The following is a 21055-nucleotide window of genomic DNA, read 5'->3' as shown; positions in this document are numbered from 1 at the left end:
ACTCGGATTTTGCGACCCAGTCCTCTAGCATACGCAGCGGTTATATATATACGAACTATGAATGGCGAAGGGCATCCAATTGTATCACTTGTGACAGCTCGTACTAAGGTGGCTCCACTCAAGGGGGCAACGATTCCTCGCTTAGAGCTTTGTGCAGCACATTTGCTCGCTGTGACGCTCAACAATGTACGTATTGCTTTACGGTTAACAGATAACCCTTATATTTTATGGTCAGATTCGCGGATTGTGTTGTGCTGGTTACACAAGCCACCTACTACTCTCAAGCCGTTCATTTCCAACCGCGTACGACAAATCCAAGAGCTAACATCGCCAGACTGTTGGCATTATGTTAGGTCGGCTCAAAATCCTGCCGACTGTGCCAGCAGAGGTATTCGAGCGTCCGAACTTGTGGAGCATAAATTGTGGTGGCGAGGTCCGAAATGGCTGACAGATGTCCAGGTGCCCACTTCAGTAGAAGTCGATCTAACTAATGAGGAGCTTAACATTGTGCAAGGTGAACATAGGGTTTCATCTCTAGTTACAACAAAAATGTATTCGCCAGTTGTCACCACTCGTCGTCGAGACGGACAGACAATTTCTTTGAATGATCGGTTCAGTTCCATTTTAAAGCTCCAACGCACAGTTGCAGTTATTCTTCGCTGGCTTCCCGGCCGCCAAAACTTGCGAAGCTCAATCGTTAGCCCTGCAGAAATGGATTTTGCCCTTAACAGGCTTATTCGTAACGAGCAGTTATATTCCTTCGCTGCAGATATCGCCCAACTTCAGAAGGGGTTGTGCGTACCCTCCACCAGCAAGCTGGTATCATTGAACCCCTACATAGACGAAAATGGAATTTTGCGGGTTAGAGGTCGCATCGGGCAAGCTGACCTGCCAGAAGATCGGCGCTTCCCGATGATCCTACCAAAACACGCGGACTAGTAATCTTGATTATACGGCATGCACATCATACCACGCTACATGGAGGCCCGCAACTTGTTCTTCAAACACTTCGCACAAGGTATTGGATACTTAACGGTAGGCAAGCAGTTAGAAGCTATATACAAAAGTGCGTCACTTGTCGGCGACATCGAGGCGTGACCCTAACTCAGCAGATGGCATCGCTACCGAAACAACGAATAAACGCTGCAAGGCCATTTGCATCATCCGGCGTCGATTATTGCGGCCCATTCACAGTACGAGTTGGTGCAAAACGATCCCGCACCACAGTTAAGACATACTTGGCGATCTTCATTTGCATGGTAACGAAGGCTGTACATATTGAAGTCGTCGATGATCTCTCATCACAAGCGTTTCTGGACGCGTTTAAAGATTTGTCAGCAGACGGGGGCCATGCCGGGAACTTTTCAGTGATAACGGCACTGCGTTCATTGGTGCCAATCGCCTACTACAGGAAGATCTGGTTGCATGGCAAAACAAGGCAACCAGCAGTCTTTAGCAAATATGGGCACACACTGGCACTTTATCGCGCCTAGCGCTCCCCATCAAGGTGGACTCTGGGAGGCTGCCGTAAATCCGCCAAATATCATTTGGTACGCTTGGTTGGAGCACAAGCGGTATGGCATAGCCAGCTTCAAACATTGGCGGCACGGATTGAGGCGTGCTTGAATTCCCGACCGATTACACCGTTATATGACGATCCCAGCGATAAATTGGCACTGACCCCTGGGGACTTTCTTGTGGGTGCCCCATTGGTTCAGTTCCTGAAGCCGACGTCACTTCAGTATCGCCTAATCGTATTAAGCACTGGCTCTGGGTGCGCCAACTACACCAACAATTTTGGACACGGTGGAGTGAGGAATATTTATCCACACTACAAATACGCAACAAATGGCAGAAGCGGCGGCCGATGCGAAAATAGGCGATATCGTCCTCGTAAGGCACGAAAATTTGCCTCCAACGCATTGGCGCTTAGGCCGAATTACGGCAGTACATCCGGGCAGTGATGGGTTAACCCGCAACGTCACTCTTCAGACAGCGAATGGAACGATTACCCGGGCAGTTCAGAAACAGGTATTAACGCATTTGGTAGACAATGATCCTTCTTTTGCAGAGTTAGTCATTGAACCTTCCACTGCTGCCGTGCTTGGTTTGAGATGGGATCCCACAGCGGATGAAATTTTCTTTAAGATGAACCTTACGCAGTGTTCCAGCAGTCTTACAAAACGACGGGTTCTGAGTGAGGTCGCACGGCTTTTTGACCCAACAGGCATGTTGGCACCAGTTGTGGTTACCGGAAAGACATTTATACAAAGGCTGTGGGCGGCTGGTTTAGCCTGGGATGCACCGCTACCAGACTCACTTCGCGAAATGTGGATCACATTTTACAGGGACCTTGACGTCATCAACCGCATTCGTGTTCCACGATGGCTAGGGATGGCTGAAGGTCGATCGACTACATTACTCGGATTTTGTGACGCCAGTCCTCTAGCATACGCAGCTGTTATATATACAAGAACTACGAACGGCGAAGGGCATCCAATTGTATCACTTGTTACAGCTCGTACCAAGGTGGCCCCGCTCAAGGGGGCGACGATTCCTCGATTAGAGCTTTGTGCAGCACATTTGCTCGCTGTTACGCTCAACAATGTACGTATTGCTTTACGGTTAACAGATAACCCTTATTTTTTATGGTCAGATTCGCGGATTGTGTTGTGCTGGTTACACAAGCCACCCACTACTCTCAAGCCCTTCATTTCCAACCGCGTACGGCAAATTCAAGAGCTAACATCGCCAGACTGTTGGCACCATGTTAGGTCGGCTCAAAATCCTGCCGACTGTGCCAGCAGAGGTATTCGAGCGTCCGAGCTTGTTGAGCATAAACTGTGGTGGCGAGGTCCGAAATGGCTGACAGATACCCAGGTGCCCATTCCAGGAGAAGTCGATCTTACTATTGAGGAGGTTAACATTGTGCAAAGTGAACATAGGGTTTCATCTCTAGTTACAATAAAAATTGATTCGCCAGTTGTCACTACTCGTCGTCGAGACGCACAGACAATTTCTTTGAATGATCGGTTCAGTTCCATTTTAAAGCTCCAACGCACAGTAGCAATTATTACTCGCTGGCTTCCCGGCAGCCAACACTTGCGAAGCTTAATCGTTAGCCCCGCAGAAACGGATGTTGCCCTTAATAGGCTAATTCGGAACGAGCAGTTATATCATTTCGCTACAGATATAGCCCAACTTCAGAAGGGGTTGTGGGTACCCACCACCAGCAAGCTGGTATCATTGAACCCCTACATAGACGAAAATGGAATTTTGCGAGTTAGAGGTCGCATCGGGCAAGCTGACCTGCCAGAAGATCGGCGCTTCCCGATGATCCTACCAAAACACGGCGGACTAGTACTCTTGATCATCCAGCATGCACATCATACAACGCTATATGGAGGCCCGCAGCTTGTTCTTCAAATACTTCGCACACGGTATTGGATACTAAACGGTAGGCAAGCGGTTAGAAGCTATATACAGAAGTGTGTCACTTGTCGGCGACATCGAGGCGTGACCCTATCTCAGTAGATGGCATCGCTACCGAAACAACGAATCAACGCTGCACGGCCATTTGCATCATCCGGCGTCGATTATTGCGGCCCATTCACAGTACGAATTGGCGCAAAACGTTCCCGCGCCACGGTTAAGACATACTTGGCAATCTTCATCTGCATGGTAACGAAGGCGGTACATATTGAGGTCGTCGATGATCTCTCATCACAGGCGTTTCTGGACGCGTTTACAAGATTTGTCAGTCGACGGGGGCCATGCCGCGAACTTTTCAGTGATAACGGCACTGCGTTCATTGGTGCCAATCGCTTACTACAGGAAGATCTGGTTGCATGGCAAACCAAAGGCAACCAACAGTCTTTAGCAAATATGGGCACACATTGGCACTTTATCGCGTCTAGCGCTCCCCATCAAGGTGGACTCTGGGATGCTGCCGTAAAGTCCGCTAAACATCATTTGGTCCGCTTGGTTGGAGCACAAGCGCTATGGCATAACCAACTTCAAACATTGGCGGCACGGATTGAAGCGTGCCTGAATTCTCGACCGATCACACCGTTATATGACGATCCCAGCGATAAATTGGCACTGACCCCTGGGGACTTTCTCGTGGGTGCCCCACTGGTTGCAGTTCCTGAAGCCGACGTGACTTCAATATCACCTAATCGTAATAAGCACTGGCTCTGGGTGCGCCAGCTACACCAACATTTTTGGACACGGTGGAGTGATGAATATTTATCCACACTCAAATACGCAACAAATGGCAGAAGCGGTCAACGGATGCGAAAATAGGCGACATCGTCCTCGTAAGGCACGAAAATCTGCCTCCAACGCATTGGCGCTTAGGCCGAATTACGGCAGTACATCCGGGCAGTGATGGGTTAACCCGCAACGTCACTCTTCAGACAGAGAACGGAACGATAACCCGGGCAGTTCAGAAGCTGTGCCGGCTCATCGACGCCGAGAATTTCGAGTCTAGTACCTCGACCGGGCAGGATGTTGAGAATTCGCCCACACACCCTAATGCTAATTAGCTTTGCGGTATTTTAGCGCATCCGCTTTGCAAACATATTCTTCGTACATAAGCTGGTTTTCCTATACATCTGTACATATGCACTCATTTCCATACATAAGCTTTTCTATGTACATACTTACCTACATACTTATGCACACAGTTTTGTTAAACAGTTATGAATTTATACTAAATTGGAAATTACAGAAAATAAAGTCATTCTTTTTGAAACGTTATTGCGATCACGCGTTTTTATCAAGTTCTGCGTTAACAACGGTATTGATAACATATGTAGCTGTGTAGAATTTAAGGACGTTAGCGTAACCAGTTCCAGAGATAAGCTATATGGGAAGTTCAGTTTGTATGGAAGGAAGGAGCCACGCCCCCTTTCCCAATGCATTTGCAATATATGCATCAGTGCTAAGTTTCAGTTCCCAGCGTAATTGGTTTTAGAGATATATTGGGTTTTTTACAGCCCGATTCTGTGTACTTGATAAATTTAAAATCTTTATAATTTGTCAATTTCTTATTATTTATCAAGAATTGGTATTCTAGCACAGAAATCAAAAGCACTTTTCTTGATAAATTATCAAGATTGAAAATGCTATTGACAAATTGAAATTCCATGTGAAATGTATAAATTTGTTTCTAACAATTAAATACTCCATGTGCCGGCATTTGAACCTGCGACACACGGAATTATAGTCGACATCTCTACCTACTCGGCTACGGCAGTCAAAAGCTCAAATTCATATTTTTCATATGTGACAATGAATCAGTTCCACTCATGTGGAAATCAGTTCTACTAATGTGGAAATCGTAGAGCTTTTTGTTTTATAAATATTGACACAGAATGTGAACGAAGCTTTTACTTGATAAAAATCTTGATGAAATTTCTTTACAAAAAATGTATCAAGAAAACACAGAATTGGGCGGTTAGTCTGTATAAGAATTTTAGGAATATCCCGAGCTACATACCGAGTAAGTTTTTGGTCAGAATATTTATTTTCAAGGTGTTGCCAAATATGAACCAAGTCGGTGCAGCCATTTAGTAGTTTAGTGAAATACATTGTAAAGAAAACTGTATGAAATTGTAAAACGTGACGTCTCAGATTTCTTAATTTTTTGGCAGCAACAACGAAAAGTTTTATTTTTTTTAGCGAAAAACCTTCCACACAGAAAAAATAAAAAAAAAAGTTTGTGGTTATATCTAGGCGAAATTTTGAGAACGGTCCGTTGCTAACTCTAAATATAAACAACGACGCACTGGAAAAAGTTAATACGTTCAAATACCTAGGAATAATGATCGACGATAAACTAAAACAAAAAAAAAGATGGATTCTATATTTTCAATTAGAGCTCTAGCAATATGTACATCGGTGAAAACTGCATTTAATTCCATACATTAACTTTTGCGTGATACGCTTACAAACATACAGGCAAACATACCAAAATTTTATATTTGGCTTCTGTTGATCTCATAAACCCCCTATTAATTTTTCTTTAACATCTATTATGTACAGATATCGGCCTGTTGAAATTTTATTATTCTCAAATACTCTCGTTTGATTCCCATATGGCAACACTTAGTTTATATTATAAATTTAACTGAATTAAAGTTTTCAAACCCGCTTGAAGAATATTTTCAAAAGTAAGCTTCCTAATCCTCTTTAGTTTAATATTCGTATTGCAATATTTCATTTATTTTATCAATTTAATACAATAAAATTTTTCAAACAGGTGGCAGCCTTTCCTCCCTAAAAATATTTTCGGCATTAAAATTTCCTAAACTCCTTCAGTTTGATACCCATATTGCAATATTCAATTTATCTTATAAATTAAATTAAATGTAAATTTTCAAACAGGTGGCAACTCTAAAAAAAATATTTTTGGCTGTAAGTCTTCTTGAGCCTCTTTCTTTGACGCCCATATTGCAATATTTATTTTTTCTTATCAATTTACTTAAACTCCAATTTTCAAACAGGTGGCAACTCTCTAATTTTTTTCTTCCTATATTTTAAGTCAGACCTCTAGCAATACATCGGTGAAAACTGCATTCAAATCCATGCATTCGTTTTGGAGTGATGCGCGAACAAACATACAGACAGACAGACAGACAAAAATTCTAAAAATGGTTGATTTGGCTTCTGGTGATCTAATAAAGACCCCCACATTATCTTTTCTTTAATATCTATAATGTACAGACATCGACCTGTTACAATTTTATTATATGTATAGATTTGAAGTACAATTGATAAATAACCTTTGAAATTGATTTGAGGGTTAACCATATTCTCAAATGGAGATCAAACTCCCCTTTTTATTGAGAAAGCTGTAATTTTCAAATCAATATCAAATCATTTTCAAACGTTTGACATTTGAGAAAGGCTTTGATTTCAAATCATTCTCAAATGTGTATCAAACCTAATGTTTGCTGGTGTTTGGGAATGTATGTTAATAAATTATGTACGAAAGTATGTTAATATGTAATTGTATGTACATATGTAATTGTATGTACATATGTACATATGCATATAAATATGTGATTATATTAGGGCAGCATTTAAAACAACAAATAAAATTTATTACATACATAAGCATAGATTATGGAATGAAATATTTTGTAGAGTTATATACATACATACATATGTACATTAGACTGCATCACTCCCCATACAAAAAAAAAAATCGGCATTATTTTTCCATTGGAATTATAAAATCTATTATATTTTAAGACGTCCACCAAAATATTTCGGAAAAATATTAAGATTTAAGTGAGCTGGACCGATTTGAAAATACCTCCAAAAATGGAGTTTTTATGAATAAAAATAGTTTCTTAAAGAATTTATTTGAAAAAAATCCCCTCAAATGACGAAACGGTTTAGGCTGCATAAAAATATTTAAAAAAAAATTAAAAAAAAATTTACATGGAATCGTAAGGATGAGATTTTTGATGCTGTTTTTAACTTTTTTCAAAGATTGGTATAGGAAAAACTTGAATAACTGAACCTAAACTCTTCCGATTTAGACTTGCGAGGTGTCATTGGAAAGGTAGTCTCTCACTCTTTTTATTTCTTTCCTAATAAACTCATTCAAAGGATGGAAGAGAAAGGTAGGATGAACGAACGTCATTCAAAGTTGAATTAAGATGCTTTGGTGTTTGAAAAAAAATGTGGGACACAAATGACTTTTTTTTGGACACATATAAAAACAGTGTGAAAATACCTTTCTACTGAGATCCGATAAGTCTAAATCAGACCATTTTTGGCCCAGTTATTCAAGATTTTCGTAAACCAATCTTTGAAAAATGTAAAAAAAAACAGCATCAAAAATCTCATTCTAACGATTCCGTTGAAAATATTTTCGATTATTTGTATGCAGATTTTTTAAGCTTAATCCAGTTTGTCATCTGAGGGGACTTTTTTCAAAAAGTTCTTTAAGAAACAATTTTTATTCATAAAAAAATTAATTTTTGGAGGTATTTTCAAATCGGTCCAGCTCGCTTAAATCTTAACATTTTTCCGAAATATTTTGGTGGACGTCTTAAAATATAATAGATTTTATAATCCCGGCGGGAAAACCGCAACTTTTTTTGGTGATGCAGTCTAATGTACATACATAACATGCATATTTATATATGTTGCGTTGCGTTGGCGTTGAATTTCAAAGCAGCCGTCCACATAGCAAAAATTTGGCAACGCTAAGGCCAACACAAATCAGAAAGATCGCTGCGTCGGTCGCCAGCTGTTGCAAATAAATAAAATCATATGAAATGTTTTTTCCTTTTAATCAAATGAGGGCAAGAAATTTAATTTTTCGTGCAATTAATGATATTAATTTATCTCTCGTCAATATGTGAATTTAGCGGCCAAAGTAGTCTCTGCCAAGCTTCGTTGTAGAACGCATACTTTTAACGTGCGTTCTGTCAAACCAACGCCAACTACAAAGTCAACGAGAAAGTTCTATGTGGGCCAGCCTTAATTATCAAAAACTGTTTAACACCCCAAATAGTAGTTTGTATTATACTACATACATACATATGTATGGGGAATAAACCAGGAATATTCATTTGAAAATGCTAATGTCCTACTCAATTATGAAAGGAAAGACACAATAATGATTTTTATAAATATTATATCCTCATTTATACATTTGTAACATAGTTACTTAGCCGAATTAGTTAGTAATTACTCGTATGTAACAATACAAAGACAAATTATTTATCAGAAGCATTGCCCCTTACACATGGAAGAAAACAAATACTAAAAGCTCTCAAAAAAGCAAAATCGCTACAGCGAAAAAAGTGTTTGAAAAACCGCATAAATTCAAATCCGCATAAAAAAGAACCGCATAAAAAGAGACCTAAGTGTATAAGTTGAAATTTTATAAGAAATTATTGAACATTAAAAACAGTATACCTACATAGATATTATGATCATATGTGCCTACCTAGTAGATAAAACTGGTCAAAATAGCACGCATCTATTCTTCTGTGCATGAGAATATGTATATACATAAATAAATACATACATATGTATATATACATTAGAGTGGTCCTAAATAAAAAAGTCGGAATTTTAATGCTGCCTCCCCCTAGGATTGTTCTGAACNAATTATTGAACATTAAAAAAAGTATACCTACATAGATATTATGATCATATGTGCCTACCTAGTAGATAAAACTGGTCAAAATAGCACGCATCTATTCTTCTGTGCATGAGAATATGTATATACATAAATAAATACATACATATGTATATATACATTAGAGTGGTCCTAAATAAAAAAGTCGGAATTTTAATGCTGCCTCCCCCTAGGATTGTTCTGAACCGAAAATAAATATACCCCTATTTTTTTATTTTGAAATCAAAAAATATTTAGGGAGTGCTCACAGCGCTCAAAGTTTTCCAAGTATTTTATATGGGGAAAAAACTAATTTTCTTAAAAATGGTATAAAACTCTTAAAAAACAATATTTTTCAATCGTTAAACTGTGGTTCTCTCCAGAAGACTTCAAATATTAATATCCAATTGTTTATTTAACCATTTTTTATGATTAAAGATTTTTTATTGGTCCCCCCATTGCATTGCTAGGACCCATAAAATGTAGTTACCAAAATGGTTAAAGGAACAATTGGGTATTATTACTGGGAATCTCCTGAAGATAAGCAAAGTTTTCCGATCGAAAAATATTGATTTGCAAGAATTCTACNGCTAGGACCCATAAAATATAGTTACCAAAATGGTTAAAGGAACAATTGGGTATTATTACTGGGAATCTCCTGAAGATAAGCAAAGTTTTCCGATCGAAAAATATTGATTTGCAAGAATTCTACACTATTTCTACGAAAAGTTGTTTTTCCCCCATATAAAATACATTGAAAACTTTGAGCGCTTTGAGCACTCGCTCGTCTGCTGCTGCAAATGAGGGCAGAGCTAATGCGGTCCTCGTTTGCTTGCCGCTCTACTCTTGCGCTGCCCTCGTTTGCTTACTCGCTCGCTGGCTACTCAGCGTGTGCGCTCGTACTTAACGAGTACTCGTTTGCGAACAACCTCGCTTGTTGCTCGTGAGTTGCGCAAGCTCAGAGCAAACTAACCAGCGAGCGAGGGGCTAAAATGAGGCAACTCCGAACCCTGCCCTACCATGCCGCAGTCAGAAGGAGCATCGGCGCGTTTCCCACCTCTCCGGTCAAAAATATGCTGGTAGAAGCTGGATTCCCCTCTATACGGAACAATTAGAAACAACGACGTATCAGCTTATCCCCAAACTTTTTTGTAGCAATAACGATTTACTAAATAAATTGGCATTGAACACAATGAAACGAAAGTATAAATCGACAATTCAGCGGTGTACTGATTTCGCCAAATACATACAGCTCGACATTGAAATACACAGAATAAAGAAAACGGTGGAACCACCTTGGCTTATAAAGGATNGTACGTATGCGCCATATTAAAACACATCCCGAGCTAATAAAAGCGAGGTAAAAAGTAGTAAAAATAATACTAACCTTTTTCCCCTTTTCCAACTACCCCAAAATGCATGGCCGCAATTGGCATGCAGAAAAAGTGAGATTATGTAAGTGACATCACCTTATATTTATTTCACCATATAAAAATCTATTTTCAAATCCTAATTGCGAACGCACTTACCAAACCAACATTTGAGTAGCTGCATGCCGAGTCTGATAAGTTATCGTTATTTACGGAGCCCAAGGAAAGTTCCAAACCAGAATGTTCGAACATTTCTAGGATTTTATGGCTTGAAGTAACGTAAGATGACAAATTATTATCGCAGCGCTCGGTNAATTTATCTACATACCTTTCAAAGCGTTCAACTAACAACAGTACATACAAACAACTGTTTGTCCAATGCACTAAACCTCTTATGGATGCCAATTGGTCAATAATTTTTACCGATGGGTCTAAAAACCAAGAACACACTACGTTTGCCGTGGTGCAACAAAATTGCTCTCTCTTAACCGCCGCTTATGTCTTTTCTTACTGCTCGGTATTTACTGCCGAAGTACTAGCCGTCAAACTTGCAACCGACTTTGCAAAAAAAACCAAAGGGAAATTTCTTATATACATGGACAGCAGATCAACCATTGAGGCAGTACAAAATATCAATATCAGACAACATCCGTAAACAAATACTCAATGACTGTCCCGGTTTGGATAACTTACGTAAAACTATTTTTAGAATCATTACAACAACTAGCTTATTGAAAAATCCTACAATCGAAAATTTAGCTAAGATACAAAAATGTATCGAAACCTGTAATTTAAGCAAATTTATTTGATTGCATTTTTATTTAACGACCGAGCCGAAAGCCCTGGTAGCTAGCGCTCCTTCGTTTGGTTATAAGATTTTAAATCTTTTAACTAATAGTAATAAATAAATAAATAAATTTACTAAGATTTTCGAAAAAATTGCATACATACACATATAGCTGCAGGCTTTTATAACTTTTAATAAAAATCTCATGGTGAAATAATAATAAGGTGTTGTCACTTAGGAGGTGGTTGTTGTAATTTTGGCAATTTCGGCATACCAGCGTTACAGTAATGCCTACTCTATTCATTCCAATTTCATTTCTGGGCGAAATGGAACAAAAAATGGAGCAGACAATATTGTGAAAAAAGTATGCGTAGGTATCACTTACTACGTTTATACGCACGTATTATTTGCAAAATGGTAAACTTTGCCGTATAAACGCTAAGTTAATTTTTTATTTGCAAATAACTAAATCACGTAAATAAGTATTGATTAGTGGTACTATTTGCAAACAAGCGCAAGACGCCGGCATTCTTAGGTTTATTTTTTTCCAAGGGTCATCTTTTGCCTTTTAATAATCAAAACGTTGCCATTTTTAATTTTATTTTCTTTTTCGATCGTCATATTATTGTCTTTTTATTATCAGGCCATATTAAAAAAGGATTTTTCTCCATCGAATAAACAGTGAATTAGGTATTTGCAAACTATTTTTATTTGCAAATAGCTTACGTATAAAAGTAGTAACTGTTTCTTTGTTTCGCTTTTGCTTTGGCTTTTCGTTTCAAATTTATTGGAAAATTTGAGCGATAATTTCCAATAATTGTGATTTTGTAAGTAAATTTTTGGTAAAATATATACTGTATACAGTGGCGGATCCAGCGGGGGGCGTTTTGGGGGTTAAACTACGTGTCAGTCAGTGGCGGACCCACGGGGGTGTTTTAATACATAGACGCCATATTATACATACATATGCGTCATATTATTGTCTTTTTATTATCAGGCAATATTAAAAGAATTTTTCTCCATCGAATAAACAGTGAATTAGGTATTTGCAAACTATTTTTATTTGCAAATAGCTTACGTATAAACGTAGTAACTGTTTCTTTGTTTCGCTTTTGCTTTGGCTTTTCGTTTCAAATTTATTGGAAAATTTGAGCGATAATTTCCAATAATTGTGATTTTGTAAGTAAATTTTTGGTAAAATATATACTGTATACAGTGGCGGATCCAGCGGGGGGCGTTTTGGGGGTTAAACTACGTGTCAGTCAGTGGCGGACCCACGGGGGTGTTTTAATACATAGACGCCATATTATACATACATATGCGTCATATTATTGTCTTTTTATTATCAGGCAATATTAAAAGAATTTTTCTCCATCGAATAAACAGTGAATTAGGTATTTGCAAACTATTTTTATTTGCAAATAGCTTACGTATAAACGTAGTAACTGTTTCTTTGTTTCGCTTTTGCTTTGACTTTTCGTTTCAAATTTATTGGAAAATTTGAGCGATAATTTCCAATAATTGTGATTTTGTAAGTAAATTTTTGGTAAAATATAGGGCGGTATTATCACTTGCGAAGCGAATGAATTTGGCGAAGCGAACGGTTTGGCGAAGCGAATGGATTGGCGAACGCAACTTAAATTTGCATTAAGAGTGTTCACTTTTACCAGCTTGTGCAAGTTTTTTTCATCGCGAACACTTTTAATACCTTCTCTGTCTTTTAATTCGCTTCGCCAAAATCATTCGCCTCGCAAGTGATAATACCACCCATATACTGTATACAGTGGCGGATCCAGCGGCGGGCGTTTTGGGGGTTAAACTACGTGTCAGTCAGTGGCGGACCCACGGGGGTGTTTTAGTACATAGACGCCATATTATACGTACGTATGCGCCATATTAAAACACATCCCGAGCTAATAAAAGCGAGGTAAAAAGTAGTAAAAATAATACTAACCTTTTTCCCCTTTTCCAACTACCCCAAAATGCATGGCCGCAATTGGCATGCAGAAAAAGTGAGATTATGTAAGTGACATCACCTTATATTTATTTCACCATATAAAAATCTATTTTCAAATCCTAATTGCGAACGCACTTACCAAACCAACATTTGAGTAGCTGCATGCCGAGTCTGATAAGTTATCGTTATTTACGGAGCCCAAGGAAAGTTCCAAACCAGAATGTTCGAACATTTCTAGGATTTTATGGCTTGAAGTAACGTAAGATGACAAATTATTATCGCAGCGCTCGGTTTCGTTTTTGAATGATGTCGTGGATTGTTTCCTTTGTGAATTGTAGCTGTAATTTTTTCTTCCTCCTTCGCTTTGTACTTCAGCTTGGATAACTTCAGTTGGACTATCAGAGTTCAGACTTTCTTTTTGCTCATCTAAGGGATGTGTAATTTTTGTGCTTTTATTTTCCTTATTACTCGCGGACTTCTGCTGGCATATCTCGCTGCATCTCATTTTTTGTGAGGACAAAATAGTAGTCTCAAACATTTCTCTTACTTTTTCGATGTTTTGAAAGCGTTTATCTAATTCTTGTGACGAAGGCTCCATGGATTTTTTTGAAACTTCAATCGATGCGTTTGAATTTAATGAAGTGAAACTAGAATTGATATAAGCATGACTAACTGGATTCAAGAGCGAGTTGGAACACTTATCAATTTCTTTTAATCCATGTACTATAGAGCCAGTTTCTGATGATTTATTTGATTCATTTTTATAGTTTTTGTTTGTTCCTTTGACATTTGCCTTGTTACTATTTTCTGACGATTCTGAGTGATTATCTTGATATCGCTGACTAGAGTTTTTCTCAAAATCCTCCGTATACTCATCCCAATTTTTAAGGCAACTAGGTTCTGGGGGTTCTCTACTCTGCTCCCAGCCACAAATTTCATGCGATTTATTAATAGTGGATTTCAAACGGTCATTCACTTCAATTACTTGTGATAAACTGCGATTAAAGTCCTCCAGCAGCTGATTAAAATCCATTTCGTTTCCAAAATTGCCTTTATGGATAAGACTTGGATCTGTTTCAGATGGCTCAAGTATATCACCCCGACTTGTATTCACATGTCTTGCCGCAATCGCTCTTTTAAGTTTTTTGTTGCACGTGATCGTTAGATTCTCCACACGCTCAAGAGACAAAGGGCTAATTGCCCCCTGTCTTTCCTCGAAATTATTGGCATCAATACTTACATTTATGTGGCGAATGTTTCTCTCGGGGCTATTAAATATTGAACTGGAAATTGTGGTATCATCTTCTGATGGCATTGCAGATATTTTTGGCCTTGCATATGTTAAGGGAGTACTTTTAGTTTTTTTGGTTACTGTTTCCGAAATGGTATTTGAAGAAGCCTTCAATTGAATTGATATAGAGCTAAGATTCGAGTTTAACTCGGATTGAGATTGTACTGAGCTAATTTTGGGATTTATCAATTTTTGATTAACCCTTTTATCTATTGCTATTGTATGATCTACCAAACGTTTTTCTAGTAGTGATGCTTTACTTTCTGAATTGCATGATTGTTTTGAGGATTTTTGATTTGATTTGTTTTCAATATCCGATATAAATGTTATATCACAGTCACCGAATGATGTTTTGCTTTCCGAACCCCCTGATTGTTTTGCTGATTCTTGAATTGATTTCTTGCTAGCTTTCGACACTAATGGTACATCACTTTCGGATGTTATCATGCTCAAATTTTTTGCAGACCCTTTTTTGATAGTAGATTGTTGATCTACATCAGCTAGTGCTTCGAGTTTACGCCTTACGGCCATTATGAAATTGTATGGATAAATCTGCACCGCACTCGGTTTAAGCCAATACGGAAGGTCATTCTGGGGTATGGCCTGAATTTTATCACTCAAATTAAATATTTGTTCATTATTACTTATTTGAATGGGATCAGTACCATCGACTATTGAGTTCTCTTTATTTTTAAACTCCAAGGTATTTTTGGTAGGAGCGGGCTTGCGATATGTAACTTCCACTGGTTTTTCTTCTACCTCTTTCAGCACTGTAGCAATTTCATTTGGCAATGCTTTCGATTCAAGGGAAACTGTTTGGCGCCATTTCGGTGTCATCATCTCCAGTGCAATATTTTCCTTGTCGAAATTGAATTCCCTAATGGCACTAAATGAGTGGTCTTTAGTTTCCTGTTTTCGTAATAATCCTATCCGTTTCTTGTTCAGATACGAAGTATGTGGCGATATGGCCTTACTTTCTTCATTTGCTCTCGGGTCCATGACTGAATCAATGTTTTTTAATTTTCGTTCATCTTCTGCCTGCAATAAATGTATATAATATGTATAGTATTCATGGTATATTAATATAACAGCAGACTTATAGAATAATATTCTACAATTCTATGCTATTACTTAAATAAATTTCCAATTAATGGATATAAACTATATGATACCACGCATCTACATACAAGTGAAAACCTCGAGGTGAAGCGGACATTCTCATAAGAAAGAGATTAAAACACTGAATTAAAATTAAAAAGTGTGGAATATATTCATAAATAGTTCTTAAATACATATTAATGCCTATTTGGGTGGTGACACTGTACCTGCGGTTCACGTGATTGATTATAATGCAAAAAATACCTTTAGGGATATTAGAGGTTAATTACGCCGAAGGGTAGAAAATAATAAAAGATAATACAAAGTAGAAATTCGACACATTGTCCAGTGGTCAACTTATCTATAAGCCCTCAGAACTTATAGAGTTTGATATTACGAAGGGTCCTCCTCCTTGCCTTACGACCAGGGACCGAAAATAACTTTATGAATTCAAATTTATATTAAAAAAAATCATTGTGAAGGAAGCGCCCAATATACCTGTTGCCATATATGATTCATCGTTGTTCAGACATTACACAGGTTTTCAGAAAAAAAAGTTTCGGCACATTGAACCAAACCTCTATATCCCTATGTTATTCGACGGTCGAATCCGAAGTCTGATAGCCTCCATCCCGTCCGGTTCGAGGTCATTTGAAGGTCAAGTAGGGAAAAATTCATTGAATAAACCTGAAAATTCATATATATATGGAGTTTTACACCCGCTGAACCCGAATCCGAGGTCGGTTAACCTCTATAATGTCAGGTTCGAGGGCATTTGAGGGTCAAATAGGACAAACAAATTTTCCAATAAAATAAAACTTTTTTTTTTTGGTGTCGCTAAATCCGAATATAGGGGTCCCTGGGGTCAAATTAAGAAGAATTTTATTGAATTTTCAGGTTTAATCAATGAATTTTTCCCTACTTGACCTTCAAATGACCTCGAACCTGACGTGATGGAGGCTAACAGACCTCGGATTCGCATTCAGAGGGTCGAATAACATAGGGATATTGAGGTTTGGTTCAATATGCATACATTTTCTTTTGTAAACCTGCGTTATTAATATTATTTTGTGAGTTAGGTTTTTTACGGGATTAAGCTTTATTTGTTCAAAGAAACTTGCGTTTCACTTGATAATCGCAGCGGCACTATATATGTATGTATGCATGTATAGAAAAATAACGATGTTGGTATATGCAGATGATATTGACACCATGGTCAATTCGAATAGAATAAGTTAATTGGGCAAAAGTCGGCATTGAATTTTTGAATTATAAATATTGAAAATGACAATCAATATTCTCATTCCTATGAATTAGACAAAATTTTTGCATGATTATTGTTCAAATATAAGTAATTAATTGTTCTTGTCAGAAAAACGCTCACGTGTGTTGTTCAATTTCATTACGTGGACTTATTGCTATTTTGCCTGCCATTGGGCGCGTTCATAAGTCGTAGCTGTTGGGTAACCGTTGGCTGTTTGTCTTAGAAACGCACAGTTGAGTAGTTACGCTCAGCCAAACAGTTGGCAACTTTCCGCCATTTTTTCCAGCGGAAAATTTTTACGCTACCTGAACTCAGCCTGTTGGGCTTAGCCTAAACAGCTGATCGAAAAGACTTACGCCGCTTATATTAAATTTAACGCCGCTTTGTTAGGTGGCAGTTGCAAACAAATTTATTATGTTTTATATTACTGACGTGAAAAAGTAACTAAAATATTTTATAATAGTACTACGTTTCTAAATATATGTTTTTAAGATGTTTGCTATATAATTTTACACTGTTTAATTCATTCTAACATTGAACGAATTTTTCAACACGGCGGCCGCTCAGCGTTGAATTCTAAATAGTATCGGCGCAACTATCTCTATTTGTTGCAATTTTATTTGTTTACATTTATCAGCTGTTCATTTGGCAGCATATTCATCAAGCCGTTTTTAAGACGTAATTGTTGGGTTCAACAGTTGCCAGCAATTTCGTAGCAGATGAGCTAAACAGCTACGTCTTATAAACGCGACCATTGTTTTATAGAGGTATGTTTACTTTATGTTTGAGATGGATTTGCAAGGCAAAGGTAAGTAGCATTCATTTTCTATGTTATATTGCATTTGTCGTTATTTATTAGTGAAGAAGAAATGTCAAAATCTCAAATTTCGATATTTTTGTGCAACTATTTGCATTTATTAGTGTGAAAGTAGTATTTCCCCACCTATCCCCAGTCTAAAATTTATATACATCATAGCTGTGGCCCTGTAGGTTCTAAATATGACAGTTTCTATCTGCACAATTCTGTACAATTATTTTTTTATAATTTTTTTTTTGAAAATCATTCCTACTTGATATCGAAAAAAAAATTTTGGAAGAATGGCCGAAAAATTAAAAAAATCGCCAAAACAGCATGCTCTATAAAGTTTTGACCTTAAAATACGATTTTTCTGAGATCACCGAAAAGTCACCAAAAGAGGTACGACTTTTTATCAGTAGATTTTCATCGAAGCTAGAAGACAAATGGAAGAAAAGCGGAAAAAGCAGGGAGCATTTTTCAATAACAACCCTGCAGGAAACTTAATTAATTTAAAAGTAATTTATAAACTACTTTATTTTCAATGACAACTAATTGAAATTCTCACTATTTTACCTGCAACGAACTTATTTATTTAACATGGTGATGTCCTAGGAAGCAGTCAATTACCTTTTCCTGCATGTATTTTCAACAAATTTAAAAAGCATTTGGATTAAAAAACTTTAAGGCCAGTCGTTTGAATTCGCTTTCATTCTGCACTTCACAGATGCTTTTTCATAATTAAGAAAACCCGAAATTCAAAATTTTAAATTAAATGAGATTTGAACATGGACATTCTTGGCTGCGACCAGTTGTAGCAAACATCTTGCACGCTCAGCTACAGCCAGGCATGTAAATGCGCTTTCAAATATTCAGCTTGAATTGTGTGCAAGCAGCAAGTCGACTGTCCTATTCTGCATTTAATTTCAAGTACTTAAAAATGAATTTGGTCTAAACAACTTCATTTTTGCATTTGTTTTAAGGTAGTCTTTCAATTAGTTGATTAAAAAAAAAATCACTTGTTTCCGTCAGGGAATGAATGGGTGGTGGAAGACTTAGTCTTCCATATCTCCATTCATAAAGAGCAACCTTCGACCTACCAAATCTCTCTTGTTTTGTATATATAATAAAACTGTGCTCGGATCTTGAACTTTTTATTTTGAGCACAGGTTTTAGTGGTTATTGTACTTAATTGGGACCTTCTAAATTCAAGTCCCCGTTTTGCTGGATTGGATCCAGTTTCCGAGGTAAAGGTAATTGAAAATTTTAACTTTTTTTAAATAACTCCCTAAAGTTATATTTCCAAAATTTTGTACGTGACTGTTTTTTAATATTACTATTTCTGAAAATCACCGTAATCGGTTTACTATACCATATAGCTCTCATGCAACTGGTTATTAACATATTTTTGAGTAAAAAGTCTCGTATATGAACAATCAGTTGTATGAGAGCTATATGTTATAGTTAACAGATTTAGATGATTTTCGAAATAGTTAAATTAATACTAAAAAACAATCACGTGCAAAATTTTAATAAAATAATCTTAAAACTGAGAGATTTATTTACAAAAACGTTAAAATTTAAGCAAATTTTCAAGTACCGTTATCTCGAAAACTGGAGCCATCATCAACTATCAGAACCTTTGCCTAAATTTTCAACTTACACAGTGTAATTAATCTTAATAAAGAAAGATTTTATTTTTCCAGCATGAGATGGATTTTTTATTTAGTCTTATGTATAAAGTTTTTAAATTGTTTTTGATATTTTAAAAATAATTTTTTAACAGCTGGCAGCTTTTTTATTTTATAGGGGGAAGACATATAAAAAAATGTGTTTGGATTAACAATCACCTTTCATTTGATCCCAATTTTGTAATATTTCATTTAAGTTTTACATATTTTTTAAATGGGTGGCAACTCTTCTACTTTGAGTCCAATAGGGCTTAACTTTACAGAAACCATCTCCAGACTACGTCAGAGTATTTCTGTTAATAACATCAAAATCCACGATTGAGAGAAATAGAGATTGCGCCAATCGCGGTACCGCTAATCCGCTCTTTGTGATTTTGACAGAATGAGCTGTGTGCGTGACGTCATCTTGGTGCAATTGTTGATTGTGAGCATACGAAAAAACCAAATAACAATTTTAATATTTGTGCGTTAATATTCTGCGTGGTTTTAAACAATTATTGAGACATTACAAAGCAAAATGAAGTGTGCAGTGGCAAAGTGTAATAGTGAAAACAAAAGGAAACCGTGCGATATAAGTTTTTTTCGTTTCCTACGGACGCAAACCAGGCGAAAAAGTGGAAGCAGTTCTGCCGGCGAGGAGATGCATTAAACACCAAAACCAAAAAATTACGCTCAAAAATCCTCTCTCATTGGCGCAATCTTGTATTCTATAATTCTTGATCAAAATCATATTCATCAGCGGTTTCGAAGTCTTCGAAAACGTACACACATTATATACATACATACCAGTGATCAGCATGCGGTGCCTTTTTCGAGACATCAAGTATACTCGCAAACAATGCGGTGTAAGTATAACCGCCACCGCAAGCAATGCGATATTTGTGTGCATCGCATTTTTTGTCGCGTTCGTGTTTGCGATGACTTGTATGACCAAACCGTCGTTACTGCATATTGTGGCACCGCATTTTCATGTCGACTTCGACTATGCGGTGGTATGAGCGGTCGTTTAAACCTCAGTATATCCAGTAAACAAACCTAGCTATTTTTTTCCACCAAGTTTGGTCCCCATAAAGGACTAGTGTTGCAAGCAACGCTTTTTCGGCAAATAGGGTGATGTGCAGCTATTTAATGTGGTGAAAATTATTTAAGCACTGGGGAGATTTATTCACATGAAATTGGAGATAGGGCTGATAGATTTACTTTAAATAAATTGTGAATCTGCGAAAATATCTTTTCAGCAGATGAATATGTTTTTTAACTTTTTTCCCGAAAATTTACATACAGGCTCGAAATTATGCGAGTAACATTCAAATATCGTCGCTTGGATGGAAAATTGCCGGAAGCGTCATTTTGAAAATTTGTAGTTATAGATGCAGTTATATATTTTAAAGTAAGATATTTCGATTTTTTGTTAACTGGTTTTTGGATATCTTCTTTAGTTTCCGAGTAATTTACTAAAATGTTTTCGGCTATTTGGTACAAATTGCGTTAGTATTGCTGTCGTACTAAACTAATCAAGATCTTTCAAAGAGAGTTACCTGTTCTTCTTTAGTTTCCGACACATTCAGCCTTATCATGAGTTTCATTTTCTAGAACCGGGTCACTTTTTCACTTTTCGTTTGCGTGTATTCACTACAGGTGGATGAAAAAATT

At 37.2% G+C, this 21055-nt stretch overlaps 1 protein-coding gene across 1 annotated transcript in view; it reads right to left on the bottom strand.

Moving 5' to 3' along the window:
- Positions 1 to 21055, bottom strand: part of LOC108359118 (uncharacterized) — a gene marked incomplete at its 3' end in the record, with an annotated part of 92787 nt that overhangs the window by 20404 nt on the left and 51328 nt on the right. Inside the window, exons 3-4 of the mRNA XM_017610797.1 lie at positions 13504 to 15591; positions 10678 to 10779 (exon numbers count right to left, since the gene is read on the bottom strand). Of these exons, the coding sequence (XP_017466286.1) occupies positions 10678 to 10779; positions 13504 to 15591 (2190 nt within the window). The remainder of the gene's footprint in view (positions 1 to 10677; positions 10780 to 13503; positions 15592 to 21055) is intronic.

The sequence above is a fragment of the Rhagoletis zephyria genome, unplaced genomic scaffold (assembly GCF_001687245.7).
Source record: "Rhagoletis zephyria isolate East Lansing unplaced genomic scaffold, Rhagoletis_zephyria_1.1 Rzeph_scaffold_00341, whole genome shotgun sequence".
Lineage (NCBI taxonomy): Eukaryota > Metazoa > Arthropoda > Insecta > Diptera > Tephritidae > Rhagoletis > Rhagoletis zephyria.
This window is presented reverse-complemented; position numbering and strand designations above follow the sequence as displayed.